The 12,714-nt window shown below is 50.5% G+C and overlaps 1 protein-coding gene across 2 annotated transcripts in view; it reads left to right on the top strand.

Annotated features, from left to right (window-relative positions):
- The window catches only part of NTN1 (netrin 1), a 108,365-nt gene that overhangs the window by 51,685 nt on the left and 43,966 nt on the right, over window positions 1-12,714 (top strand). For both annotated transcript variants that reach the window (XM_054846857.1, XM_054846856.1), the window contains exon 2: window positions 2,797-2,985. In XM_054846857.1, the coding sequence (XP_054702832.1) occupies window positions 2,797-2,985 (189 nt within the window). The remainder of the gene's footprint in view (window positions 1-2,796; window positions 2,986-12,714) is intronic.

The following is a 12,714-nucleotide window of genomic DNA, read 5'->3' as shown; positions in this document are numbered from 1 at the left end:
TGAGAAAATCCCAGGAGTTCTGCTTTCCTGGCTTTGCAAAAACATTTCTGCTTATCAAGCAACCCAAAGAAATGCAAAGATTTTCACTCACTCTTCGGGTGGGCTCAGCGTTGAATTTTAAAAAGGGATTTGCCAATGTAATCTTGCAAAATACTCAAGTACCACATTCAGCTCTCCTAAAATACAAGTTTTAGGAGGAGGTGAGCTTTCATGCTCTTTGGAAAACATACGTTTCTGCCAGCTTCAAGGAAGAACTAGGTCTTCTGTGAGGCCATGCCACCCACTGGAGAAATTTCTCCTTGTGTTGGTCAACAGGGACTAAATCCTGTGGTTTGTAGCACCAAAGGCAGAGCTGCAGTGAGTCTCAAGGCTTTGAATGATGGAGATGTGCCTGCGTGGTCACAGGCAACAACAGGGATGACAGACCCTCAAACTGAGGGACTTAAATCTTCTTTTTCCTCTGCTTGAGCTGAGTCCTGAGGCCGTGCCGTTGATACAGGTGTTGCCTTGGTGATTAGCTATAGCCAAGGACATCCTTCATGTTGCAGCCCTGGTGTGCCTCTCAGCTGGTCCATGCCCGGCGGAAGGCTCTGCCCTGAGAAACCAGCCCTCAGCCCTGTGCCTCCTGCACACCCGGGAAAAGGGTTTAATCTCAGCATCTTGGTCACCTCTTTGTAAAACAAGGATTGAGACTTTAAAAATGCCACGTCCTTCCCAAAAGCTTAGCTCATGTGTTCTGCAGGGCAAGAATCACCTCTAATCCCCTATTTGTACAGCGCTGACTGCGGTGGAGCCATCGTGCTGGCAGGGGCTGCTCGGCACGCCGTGAGAAAAGAGAATACCATAGCTGAGCAGCTGCTGGGGCGCTCCTAGCAAAGCACAAAGTGCTCTTCCTGAGATTAAGATGGAAGGGGAAAAACCTACAAGGGGGGACGCAGAAAGCACCCGATGCATGCTCCCGCACTTCTTTTAGATGCAAACATGCTGTTTAAATGCGTTTGCAGCATCAGCAAATGTGTCGGTGGGACCGGCCAGATCTAAAAAGCAGCAATTCCCTCTGCGGGCAGGAGCTGAGTCTCCAATCTCCTTGATGGTCATCTCCTGTTTTGGGAGATGACAAATGCACCCGCAGGCTGGTGGCCTCATCTAAAGGAGAGGCAAACCGCAGTTCAAAGTCGTGGCCCCACTCGGTGTCAGGAATCTCACTTTCTCACGGCTGGCAAACCGCTCTCAGGCCACTCTTCTCACCATTAGCACGCTGGTGGCCGCTTCTCCTGCTCTTCCAGCGTTTGGTGGGGACGTGAGGCTGGGCCTCACCACGTTAGCCAGAGGAATTCAGATTGCAAAGCACGGAGAGAGTCTCCATCCCGCTGGTCGGACGTGTCCAGAGGATTTTGCTCTCCCCTTTGCTTTCGTGTCATGAGTTAGCTGGGGATTGTTCCTGATAAATAATCCGGAACTGCACTGCAATTTTCTGGGCTGAAATTTGATAATTAAGCAAATATAGCATGTCTTTGTCTTGGGCAAGCAGCATAAGGTAAACAGGAAGGAATGAGGGATTAAGATGTCTCTGCTCTAAAGGAAGGTGACAAGCCCAGAGCCGTGACACCTTCGTGCCGAGCCAAGAGGCCCAGCTGTGGGTTGGCATTGCACAGATGCATTGTTCAGGGGTGAAGAGCAAATAAAAGCAAAGGGAAAAGAAAACAAGCTATAAAATTCTCGGCAAAGCACAGAGCCCCAGCAACTGCCTCTTGATGTTCCCGTGACAGCTCTGGGGAGAGGCAGGCGAGGGGTCGAGCTTTTGAAGTCCTGAAGTTGTCCTTTGCAAAGGCCCCCTGTTAAAATAGTCCCTGTGTTGACATTAGGCTGCATATGGTGGAGAAATTGGACATCTCCTGGCAGGTTCAGTCACAGCACATGCAATCAAAGCAGAAAGGGACTTTTTGGTATTTGACTAACTGGGCCCTGTCCCAGCGGCGGGATGAGAGATGCAAAGGCAGAAGTGAGGTTTTATCGGCATGTTCAGGGCTGCAGTCGTGTAACGGAGCCTTGTGCTACGGGTACCAAGCACGGGAAGGAGAGCCGGGGAATAAGCTAGCTAGGAAAGTCTTGAAATCATTTCTGGAGCTCAAACACACGTGTGTGTTGGGACTGGTGAGAGTGGGAATACTGGGAAGGTCAGGCAGGCGATGTTGGAAACCCCTTTTTCCCCAGGGGCAGACAGAGGGGGCTCCCGGGGTGTTGGGAAGCAGGGGGTTCACAGCAGTTTGGGGGGGCTTTGTACCAAGCAGTAGCACAATGTGAAGCACCACAGTGCAAAAGCAGATGAGAAGGGAGACAAGCAGTGCTCACATGGGGCAAAGGGCTTGTGACAAAGCTGGGGGAGCAGCCGGGGGGCTGGGGGTTGTGTGTTGCCATTCCCTAACCACGAATGGGGTCCCTGCCCTCACAGCCCTGCCTGCACCCAGCTTTCAACTCACATTAAAAGTGGGGAGAGGCAAAAGGCGTATTTGTTCCAAGTCATGATAGTGAAACGAGGTCTCGGTGACCACAGCTTCCCCTCCAAAAAGCTGGACTCACCACATGGCACTGGTCAAGCAGGGATGTGGGTTAGCGGTTGGCTTTCCATAGCCAGAGGTGCCACCAGAGCATCCCATCCTGTGACAGCCCCGCTGCGGTGGGGCACCCTGGGCAGGACGTCGAGGGGGCCCAGCCCCACGCACACGGGCTCCCGGGGGTCGGCAGCTCCGTGGCCAGACACAGACGCTGATGATCTCTGCTCTTTGCCTCTCGCAGCCTGCAACTGCAACCTCCACGCCCGGCGGTGCCGCTTCAACATGGAGCTCTACAAGCTGTCGGGGCGCAAGAGCGGCGGCGTCTGCCTGAACTGCCGGCACAACACTGCTGGGCGGCACTGCCACTACTGCAAGGAGGGCTTCTACCGGGACCTCAGCAAGCCCATCTCCCACCGCAAGGCCTGCAAAGGTACCGGGTTGGGGGTGGGATGGCCGGGAGCGCACGGTTCCTTCTTCTCCGACCCCTTCCTGCTGCTCCTGCTTCCACAGCTCTTGCTCTCGCCAAATCCCTGCTCCTCCTTCTCCCAGCCCAGCCCTTGAAATGACTTTTCTTGCCCCCACGTTCCCTGCCATCACCTCTCCCCAGTCTTTCCCAGCCTCCTGGTGAGGATAAAGCCACTGAAATACAAAAAGTCCTCACTGCTGAGGATAACTTTAAATTATTTCAGGTTTTATTACTTAAAAATTGTGCTTCATCTGCTCCCATAGCCACAGCTGACTTGGTCATCACATATGTAAGGGCAGAATTGCACAAAATCCCAGGTCCACAGTTAGATGTACCATCTGTAAATCAGCCTTCTCCAAACGCCCATCTCCTGCTCCCACAGGCAGCACTTAACCCACGCACAAAACATTTCACTCCTCCGGACGAGGCAAGAACAGTAAAATGGGAAACAATTTTATTTTGAGCTCAGCAAATGGAGTTTTTTGAGGTTTCCTCTTCTCCTGCAGTGGATGTGAAGGCAAGCGAGGCTTCAGCTGGGGTGGGAGCAGCAATAAGAGCAAATCCTGCAAATGAACTTTTTTAACTCTCAGCTGTCTGCTAGAAGAGATATAAAGCCTGAACCTGAGACGCAGCTAAAGGAATCAAGCAAACATTCAAAAGCCAGATTAGAAGATGCTGGGGTTTCCCGCAGAAAGCTTCAGCTCTTTTCTCTCTAAAGACTCATTTCAACAAGAAACGGAAAGCTTTTTGGCCTGAGCTGGGTATTTTTGGCTGGAAAGCTTTGAGTCTTCAGCATTTTCAATTTTTTAATGAAAACGCTTCTTCATGGGATTTTTTTTTTTTTCCACTGAAAACAGACACTCTTTGCCAAAGCAGAAAAAGAAATCACTTCTTTAGACGGCCCTACTCCCCCTTTTTTCACCTTGTAAAAACTATTTCAACGAGACATTTTTGACCCACCCTGCGCTGAGGCTGCTAACAAGCTACAGCTTCAGCCGAAGCGCGGGCTGGTAGGATGTGAACCTGGCCTGTGGCTCAGGGGGGAGAGGAGCTGCCATTTTGGGGTGCGAGGAGCCAGAAGGCAGGGGTGCAGGGGGGCTGAGCTGCTTCCACGCCCGTCCCAACACCCAGCATCCCGGCCGGACCCCCGCTCCGGCAGCGAGCTGCCTGCTGTGCATGGCCGTGCCTTACCCCCCGGTCCCGAGCGGATGTGTGTCGTAATAAAGTTCACATTTCTGCTTTCACGGCCGGTTCACAGCCGAAGTAACAGAGCGTTAGGTTGAGGCAAAGGGAAATTGTGAAGGCGTGGGCTCTCCTCAAGTGGGGCCAGGCAGCAATGCAGGCAGGCATCCATCCCCCTCGGGCAGCGGCGTACTCGCAGAAGCATCTGCTGATGTCCAGAGCCTGATTCTCATTTACCTTCCTGCTCCCCAGAAAAGGTTTTGGGGTGCCGGGGCAGTGAGGGGAATTCCCACCCCTCCCCAAGCACAGTTAACTCCTTCCCAGGGCTCTGGCTTATCCCAGCTGCCTCCCCAGCACGGGGGCTCCTGGGGACGTGTGGGATTTGGGGGAGAGGAGTGCTCTTTCCCAGCCATGGGATCACTGTGCATCCATAGTGATTCCACTCCTCCAGGATCAGCGCGGGGAGCACGGAGCAGGGAGGGGATGCTCGGCGGGAGGGTAGGGCAGATCCCATCCCCTCTCCATCCCCAGCTTTTCCATCCTGGGAAAAGGCAGCCCCTGCCCTACGTTGGCAGTGATGTCCATGCTTAACCCTCTCTGTCCCAGTGGCCCCAGCATTTCCCAGGACTTTCCTCGCTCCTGCTTTTCCCAGCTCTCCTCCCTGGCGAGGCAGCCTGCTCCCCCTCTCCTGTCTGTTTATCCTTGCTGTCCCCTGGCCCCTCACCCTTGCTAACCTCTCCATGGCTGGAGGAGACTGACAGCATGATGGTCTCACCTAAAAAGCATAGCATAGGTGGGTGGTACCTGCGGGTGCAAAACCTCAGAGCCATGCTGTGCCTCAGTTTCCCCAAGTGAGCACCCAGGAAGATGCGTGTTGGCTTTCGTTAGGCACTCTGCAATGTTTTAAGGCTGAATTTCCCAGTCGCTGGGTCATTCGCTCCATTAAATGCTCTTTGCAATTGTCCTTTTCTCATCCCCTTGCTTTCTCGAACTGCTCCTGCTCTTGAAATTTGAGATCGCCAAATTTAAATACTTCTCCAACCCCCCACGGTTTATAACAAAAATGTGGCTATTGGAGCTAACAGATACAAAGGTATGTAATAAATATGCTGGTGCATGACCAGCTCCCCGACTTGCAGGCTATTAGCACAATTTCACAGTAGTTGGAATGGTTTATTGTTGGCATAATCCATCGTCCTATACAAAAGCGGGCGAAATGAAGTTTCCTACAGCAAAGGCATTCCTTTGAAAACTCGTTTTCCTGAGCTCTGTTTATGACACAGGGGATTTTCTGTTCCCTCTATTTTTATTCCCTGATTCAGGGGCTGTTGAAATAATTGTTGAAAACAGGCATTTTTAAAAAACAAACCCTACCATCTAACAACTTCAGCCATTTCTCCTTTGATAACGATATTAATTTATCATCTCACCAAGCCATCTGCCGATGGGCAAAACTCTCCCAGAGTCTCATCTCGACCGAATGTGTTTAGAATTAAGGAATTAACCATCCTGTAGCATCTGCCATCTCCCTCACAACTGCCTGACATCTCATCTCACCCAGCAGACTGTGTTTTCTCTGTAAGACTTGATTCTTTCAACCATCGCATTGCTCCGTTCATGTCCTAGACCTAACACGTTTAAACAAACGCATAGAAAAGAGCACCGCTGCCTTGTGAGCTGATAGAGAGCTGCCAAGGAAGCGTGCAGAACACTTAACCACCCTGGCAAGCGTGCGTGAGCTCGGGCAAACTCACAGCAAATGTTCCATGAAAGAGCTGCTGAAAACATTTTTGTATTAATTCAACTCCATTAATTCAGCCTAACAGACACATCCAGCTAAACTTTCCTCTCACTTGTGTTTCTCATCTCTCGCTCCATCCTATGCACTATGTTATATGTACCTCAATTCATGATGCATATAACATCAGAACATTAGAGAGGCATGAGTTGCATTATTTTAAAGGGTTGGTTTTGGTATTTATGCAAAAATATCACATTGCAGAAATGTTTGCATGATGTCTACTTTTTTTTTTTAACTTGGAGAAAAAGAAAATGAAAATGCCACAAACTTTTGCATGTGTTGCAGGGCATGATGTGAAGCTCAGGCAGCAAAAGGTGAGCAGAAAGTGGAGCTGGGCAGTGCCCTCCTGCCCAGACGGAGGGCTGGTTGGTTTTCTAATAGCCAAACCTATAATAATTTTTAATTTAAAGACTTTTTTTTAATGATCTGAAGTTGTCTTAGCAGCACAGATGAAGGCATAAGAGGTTGGACTTTGAGGATGACTTTTACCCTGATGGTTAAAAGTGATGCGACCTTGCCTGTGCGTTTGCTTCCAGTTATTTTCTTGCAAAAATGATAAAAGCAAAAAAGTTGTCAGCGCTCAGAGGTGCCCTGTTGCAGAGCCACGCAACAGGCAGAGCATGGCATGAAGTCTGCAAACCACATGCAAAGGAATTGATGACAGATGGAGCAGGGATATTGCATGAAGTGGCAACGCTGGGTGCGTGCCAGAGCCTGCCAGGCTGGAGCTGGGAGCTGAAGGAGGGCTGTGACTGCTGCGGGTGGGTGGCCGGGCAAACCCAGGGACACCGGTTACTCAAGCAAGGGCTCGGGCTCCCCAGGCGTTTTGAGGTCAGACCGCACAACTAATCTGTGCCTGGCCCCGACCGGAGACTCTTGGGCTGGAGGAGTCTGGTGGTAGTGCTGGTCCTCCGCCGTGGGGGATGGATGGGCTCGTCCCAGCGGGCACCGGAGTAGGATGCTCTTTGCTCTGGCAGATATATCAAACCTTGGTCCTGCGCATGCCCATTAGGTGTGTGGGCTGTCCCGAGAAACAACAAAACTCCACATACAAGAAATTTTGCATGTTCGTCTTTTAAAACTCAGAAGGGCAAATTGTTCCACTTTTTTCACTGATTTCTGAGAGCCTGAAGAGCTCCCAAAACGCTGAAGCCCTGCTTCCCATTCCTTCTGCTTTCCCTTTGATCCAAATGATGTTGCAAGTGAAATTCCACATCTGGGTCCTGCAAAGCGGTCCACTCCGCTTTGTCGTGGGCCACTATAAATCAGGGCCCTGGTGCTGGCTCTTTTGATTAAATTCACTTCTGATATTTGCCAGATTATTGGCACTAATGTAATTCTATTGGAACAGAGACTCTGCAGGATTTTATAGCCTGGCTGTAAAACAGCTCTGCACTTTGGGGAAAGGATTTACACACTTTTTGATGAAAAGATGACAAATGATACACATTATGAATGCACTTGTGCTGAGGCTGCCAGTGTAAACCCCTTGTGGAGGGGCAGGATTTGGCACTTGGAGAGGTCACAGTCATTAGGATTCAATGTTTTGGTACAAAATGGGCTCGCCTGCCTGCCCCGTGCTGTTGCAGCCCCATGCCCGTGCCGAGCCTGGCAGACTTCTCCATCTGTGTTGGAAGATTATTTAATGGCTTGTGCAAAAAAAAAAAAAAAGCACTCCCAGCCTACCTGCCTGTCCTGGCTTGTACCTGCAAAGGCTCAAGGCTTTGACATTTGCTTTTTGGAGACAGTTTGGGTTCAAGCAGAGATAGGGTGAGTGCTGTCCCCATGGGCTCAGCCTCTGGTCCTTGATGTCATGGGTGCAGATGCAGGTTTTCTTCCCACCCAGCTGCAGACATGTGAGGGGACGCACACACTAACACAGCTGAACCCCTTTGGCTCCTTGTGCTGCCTGGAGAGGAGAGCAGAGCCCCTGGTGACAGGGACAGTGGGACGAGTCCCCCGTGTCTCTCCACTGACTATAGAGGGAGCTGCGTGACCAGCTTAGAGCAGAGAGCTCATTTCCACAGGGCTGAATCCAGGGGAGGTGTAACCTCTTCCTGCTGCCTGGAGCCCCACTGAGAAGTTGGGGTGCAGGAGGCAGCCAGGGTAAAACCCACGTTAGATGGCAGAGTCTGAGGACGGGCTCGCTGCCACCAGCATACCGGTGTCCCACCGTTGGTGTCCCACAGGCCATGTCCCGGTGCAGGGTGGGAAGATCAGCCTGTCCATGGTGCAACTCTGCAGGTTTCAGTTGTGCTCAGCATCCCTCCAGCCTCAGAGATGTCCCCTGCCACCACTGTCCCCAACCCACAGCTAGGTGGGGGTAGGCAAGCTCACAGCTAACACACCCCAAAAACATAGGGATGGCCTGGCTGAAACCCCTCAAGCAGGGCTCCCCAGGGCAGTAGGGCCACCAGTGGTGGCTCCTGGCAGGGCTCCTGTCCCCAGCCTTTCCTTGTCTGCAGCAAGGACCAGCTCCCACAGACTCCCTCCCATCACTGCAGGGACCCCATCACTGCTGGGCACCAATGATCTATCTACCCTTTGTGTCCACCTTAGGAGGAATTGAAGTGCATCCTAAGAGAGATGCTCCTCTCCCCAGAGCAACTTCAGTTTGATGCCCGTATCTCATCGAGCTCATTTGTGGTTTCACAAGGCAAAGTCCAAGGCAACACTTTCTATGAATTCCTCCCAGGGAGCTGTCCTTAATTATCATACCTCCTTCCCTTTTCTTCTTTGAAAACCAGCTGGAGCTACCGTTAGATGAGAGATGAGCCAACTCATAGTGCTGGCAGGGCTTGGTCACCTCTGAGAAATCACATCACTGGAGAAAGTCCAAACTTTCAAGACATTGATCTGCCAAACACAGGCTTTATTTTCTTCATAGGGCATGCCCTTCCACTGCTGCGGGAACAGTTTTCTAGCCGTATTTCTACACTGCATTTGTTAGTGGCTGTGCCTTAGTCACCCCCTTCCCCAAGACCCCATAATTCTTTACATTGATATTATTCCAAGTGCTGAGCTCTGATTTATGATTTCTACATCTAAAACTTGTCATCAGCAACCCCCAGGCACACACAAACCAGTGGGAGAAAGTTTATAGAAATGCAGCTTCAAGCTGTCCCATGCACACAGGTCGCTGTGTCCTGGGGCAGTGCAGGAGGCTTGAGTGCCACTGCCACCAAGTGCCACCACCTCCATGGCAGCTCCAGGACCCAGCACAGAGCTGCACCGTTCACCCGCTTGGGCTGGAAGGGTCCCCAAGCAAAGAAGGGACATGATTAATACAGAAACTGTTAAACTGTTTTGAGTTTGTAGTGTGAAAACATGGAAAAGGAATGTTTGGGGTTTTTTTAATGAAGACTTGAGCTCAATGCAAGATGTCTACCTGGCCATGCCAGCTCTTAAACATCCACAATTTTAATGACATATGAGCAGCTACATCAAATTAAGCAGCCGCTTCTGTGCGAGCCGGAGCAGGAAGAGTTTGCTGCATCGCAGCAGTGGAATATTCCTGTGGCAAACCCAGCAATTGAGACACTTTCTAATTGTTTCAAGCCAGATGGGGCTCCATGTGCCAGCCTTCATCCTGCTCGCCCTTCCGCACGTGCCTTCCAGTTCCAAGGACTTTCTAATTAAGTCTGATCTATGCGTGCCATCAGCGAGGAACAAACCAACTGTCGGAGCCAGGCACAGCCCTTTCCCCCAGCCCAGGGCAGCTCCACCACCTCCAGGCAGCGCATGGGGGTGATGTCACGCACTGGGGCACACATTTAGAGACCACAGATACCACATTCCCGTTTCATGTTTGTAGCCACTGGTGATCGGAAGCCGTCATACCTTTTGCTCCTCTGTATCTGCCCCGGATTGAGTTGGTTTTCCATTTTGGTGCAAATTAACTGGGATAAGGGTAAAATCCTACTGCCTGGTCTTCCCAGAAACTCATTGCTGACTTTCTCCTCTCTCTGGCTTGTGATCAGAGCCACCTCCCACGATACAGCAGCATTTAAACAGATATTTGCTTTCAATGGAATATATTTTAGGCAGTCTGGGATTGAAACCTGGATGCTTGGAGAAAGCACAGAGGACTGGTAGGAGACCCCCCCCGGCAGCTGGCAGAGCACCAAAGGGCATCACTGTGGGCAAGGAGGCTCTGCCATCCACATCCCAGATGAAGTTCACATGCCAGGGGTCTCTGGTCTGCTATAGTCTCCAGAAGTTGGCTTAGAGGGTCATTAACAGAACAAAACTACAACAACAAAAATTTTAAAAAAAGAGAGGAAAAAAAGAAGAAAGAGAGAGAGGTTTGTCTGTGCCTGGTGATAAGATCAGAGCAAAATCACCTCCATGCCAAAAATTTCCTTAAGCTGCAGCTGTCTTCAAGCTCCAGGGAAGTCAATAATTTCACAGATTGCCCCCACCCAGGCACATCTTGCTGCATGATTTGACTCCCCTGCAAGCCAGGACTCTCGGGGCTGCTGGGCTGGGCAGACGCTGTGCACCGTGTGGCAGTGCTGGGGGGTTGGGGGGGCTGCTTCTCAGCCTGGGCCCCCCGTTCTCCTCCAAAAAGCCACATCGGCATTTCCAGAGACCTTTTTAGCAAAGGTCCCCTCTCTCCTAGGAACATCTTTTGGACTTTGCTAAATCGGTAGAGACTAACTTGCATTTAAAGGCAAATTTGAAGCAGACCCGGGTTAGGGAAGGGGAGATGCAGAAGGGGATTTTGATGTATCTTCAAACGGGCTGGGAGGACATCTGGGTGTAAACAAGACAGCATCTCACTTGGCAGGGACCTGACCTGCAGCACAAACCCCGGAGCGTGGCTCTGACGTGTCGTCCCATGGGAGATGTGCCTGGGGCCCCTGTGATGCCCCATGTGCTGCGCTTCCACAGATGTTCTCCCACAAAAGCACCCACCAGTTGCTTCTTCCACCCAAACAAGTAAAACCAGGACCCAAAGCACCACCTTCCAGGAGAATAACACCAAGTGAGCTGGTTTAGAGATGCATCTCCACTGCAATGGGATGTCTTCATCACTTTTAGCATGGGAGGGGGGAAAGCCCCATGAAAGCATGCAAAGAGCCTCCAGAAAGGGCAAAAGCCATGGCAGAAACTGCCAGCAGTGTGTGGGGCTCACAGAGGTTGGGGTGACTGTGGGGAACCAAGACATGCGGCGGAGGAGGCTCAGCCAAAGATCCTCCAAAGGACCTTGAGGTCTCCATTGCAGCCTTAGAAACCTTCACCCAGCACCTTCAGAGGGGAAACAGAGCTCACGGCTGAGTCCCAAATGCATGTTAGACATTTGGATGATCTAGCTTGTTAGGAAAATTCAGACAGTATTGATTCCCTGACAGGAGCTCTGCATTTCTGAAAAATCACATCCTTGCAATGATGGTGCCTGAGAGGAGTTTTATCAGCTAAATTTGGGGCCGACCACCTTCAAAACTGTGGTTTGGATTTGTTTTTTCAGCAGAAATACATCCATAAGCAATCCTGGAGGGCAGGTTTGGACAGTGGTTTCTCAGAAGTGGCAGGGTGCGACACAATAGAGGGGAATTTGCACCCTATTAAAAAAAAAAACCAGACTAAAACTCAGTTCTCCACCACAAGTCTCAGACTAAGAACAGAAGTTGCTAAATTCATTTGCATACGTACAAGACAGAGGAGAGAAAAGGAATAATTTGCCTTGTCCATAAATATTTTCAAATTGTTGTGATAATTTCCTGCTTCAGATCAGTTCTCAAGAGTCTCAGGTCCTGAACATGAAAACAAAGTTCAGTCCCACTCACCCGCGTGCCCTGTTCTGATTTTAAGCATACGAAAACAAAAAGGCTTTTTTTTCCCCTAGAAAAGATATATTTTTCAGTACAACGTACACTTCTCAGATCATCACAAATCGGTGGCCTGGGTTTGTGCCCCAGGAGCTCTCATCATTGCAATTTTCTCATGGGCACTTGGGGCGTTAGGGGGGTGTCCCCACTGTGGATGCTTTAGTGTCTGATAAGGGCTGTGAACAGCGAAGGGATGCCCCTCTGCTGAGCATTTTCTAGGGTTTATGTCTCATCTACCCAACCACCTCATTTCATGAAGCTTGTGGCAACCTCATTAGCTCTGAGACTTTTGCTTCGCCACCAGATTTGATTGAAATATTATTAGTGGGAGAATACACTTGTAGGAACCTCATTTCCTCAGGAGCCAGGTTAAAAACGCATCAGGAGGAGAAAATGTTTGCCTTTTTTTTTTTCTCAGTAGAAGTATTTTCCAACCCACTCTTTTTCATGCAATGTCTCCCATGAGAGCAGGTTGAGCCTTACTTTGCTTTAAAGCTACGAGGACACTGTGCCCAGGGACTGTGCCCCACTCAGCTGCTCTCTGCCTGGCCAGAGCTACCCCCAGGGGTCTTTGAACAAACTTGACATTTTTCAATGGAAAAATAAAAGGGGTGACATACTCCATGAGAAAATCTTTGTCCTGCTGGCAAAGCGGGGAGAAGGAAGCACCAATGCTTCATCCCTGGGCGTCTCAACATCCCCACCGCTCTCCCTGGCAGTTCCTCTGGCTCCACTGCAATCACCCAAAAGGTGAAGCTCCGAGGTGACAGGGGAATTTTTAACAATTTTTTTAATGAGGATTTTCGAGCATTCTGGAAAGTGCTGCCATAATTGTCATATTGTCTGTATCACTAATGCCTGCCCATAGTGTGCCTGCCC

The sequence above is a fragment of the Grus americana genome, chromosome 18 (genome assembly GCF_028858705.1).
Source record: "Grus americana isolate bGruAme1 chromosome 18, bGruAme1.mat, whole genome shotgun sequence".
Lineage (NCBI taxonomy): Eukaryota > Metazoa > Chordata > Aves > Gruiformes > Gruidae > Grus > Grus americana.
Note: the sequence above shows the minus strand (reverse complement) of the source record. Positions and strands in the feature narration are given on the sequence as shown.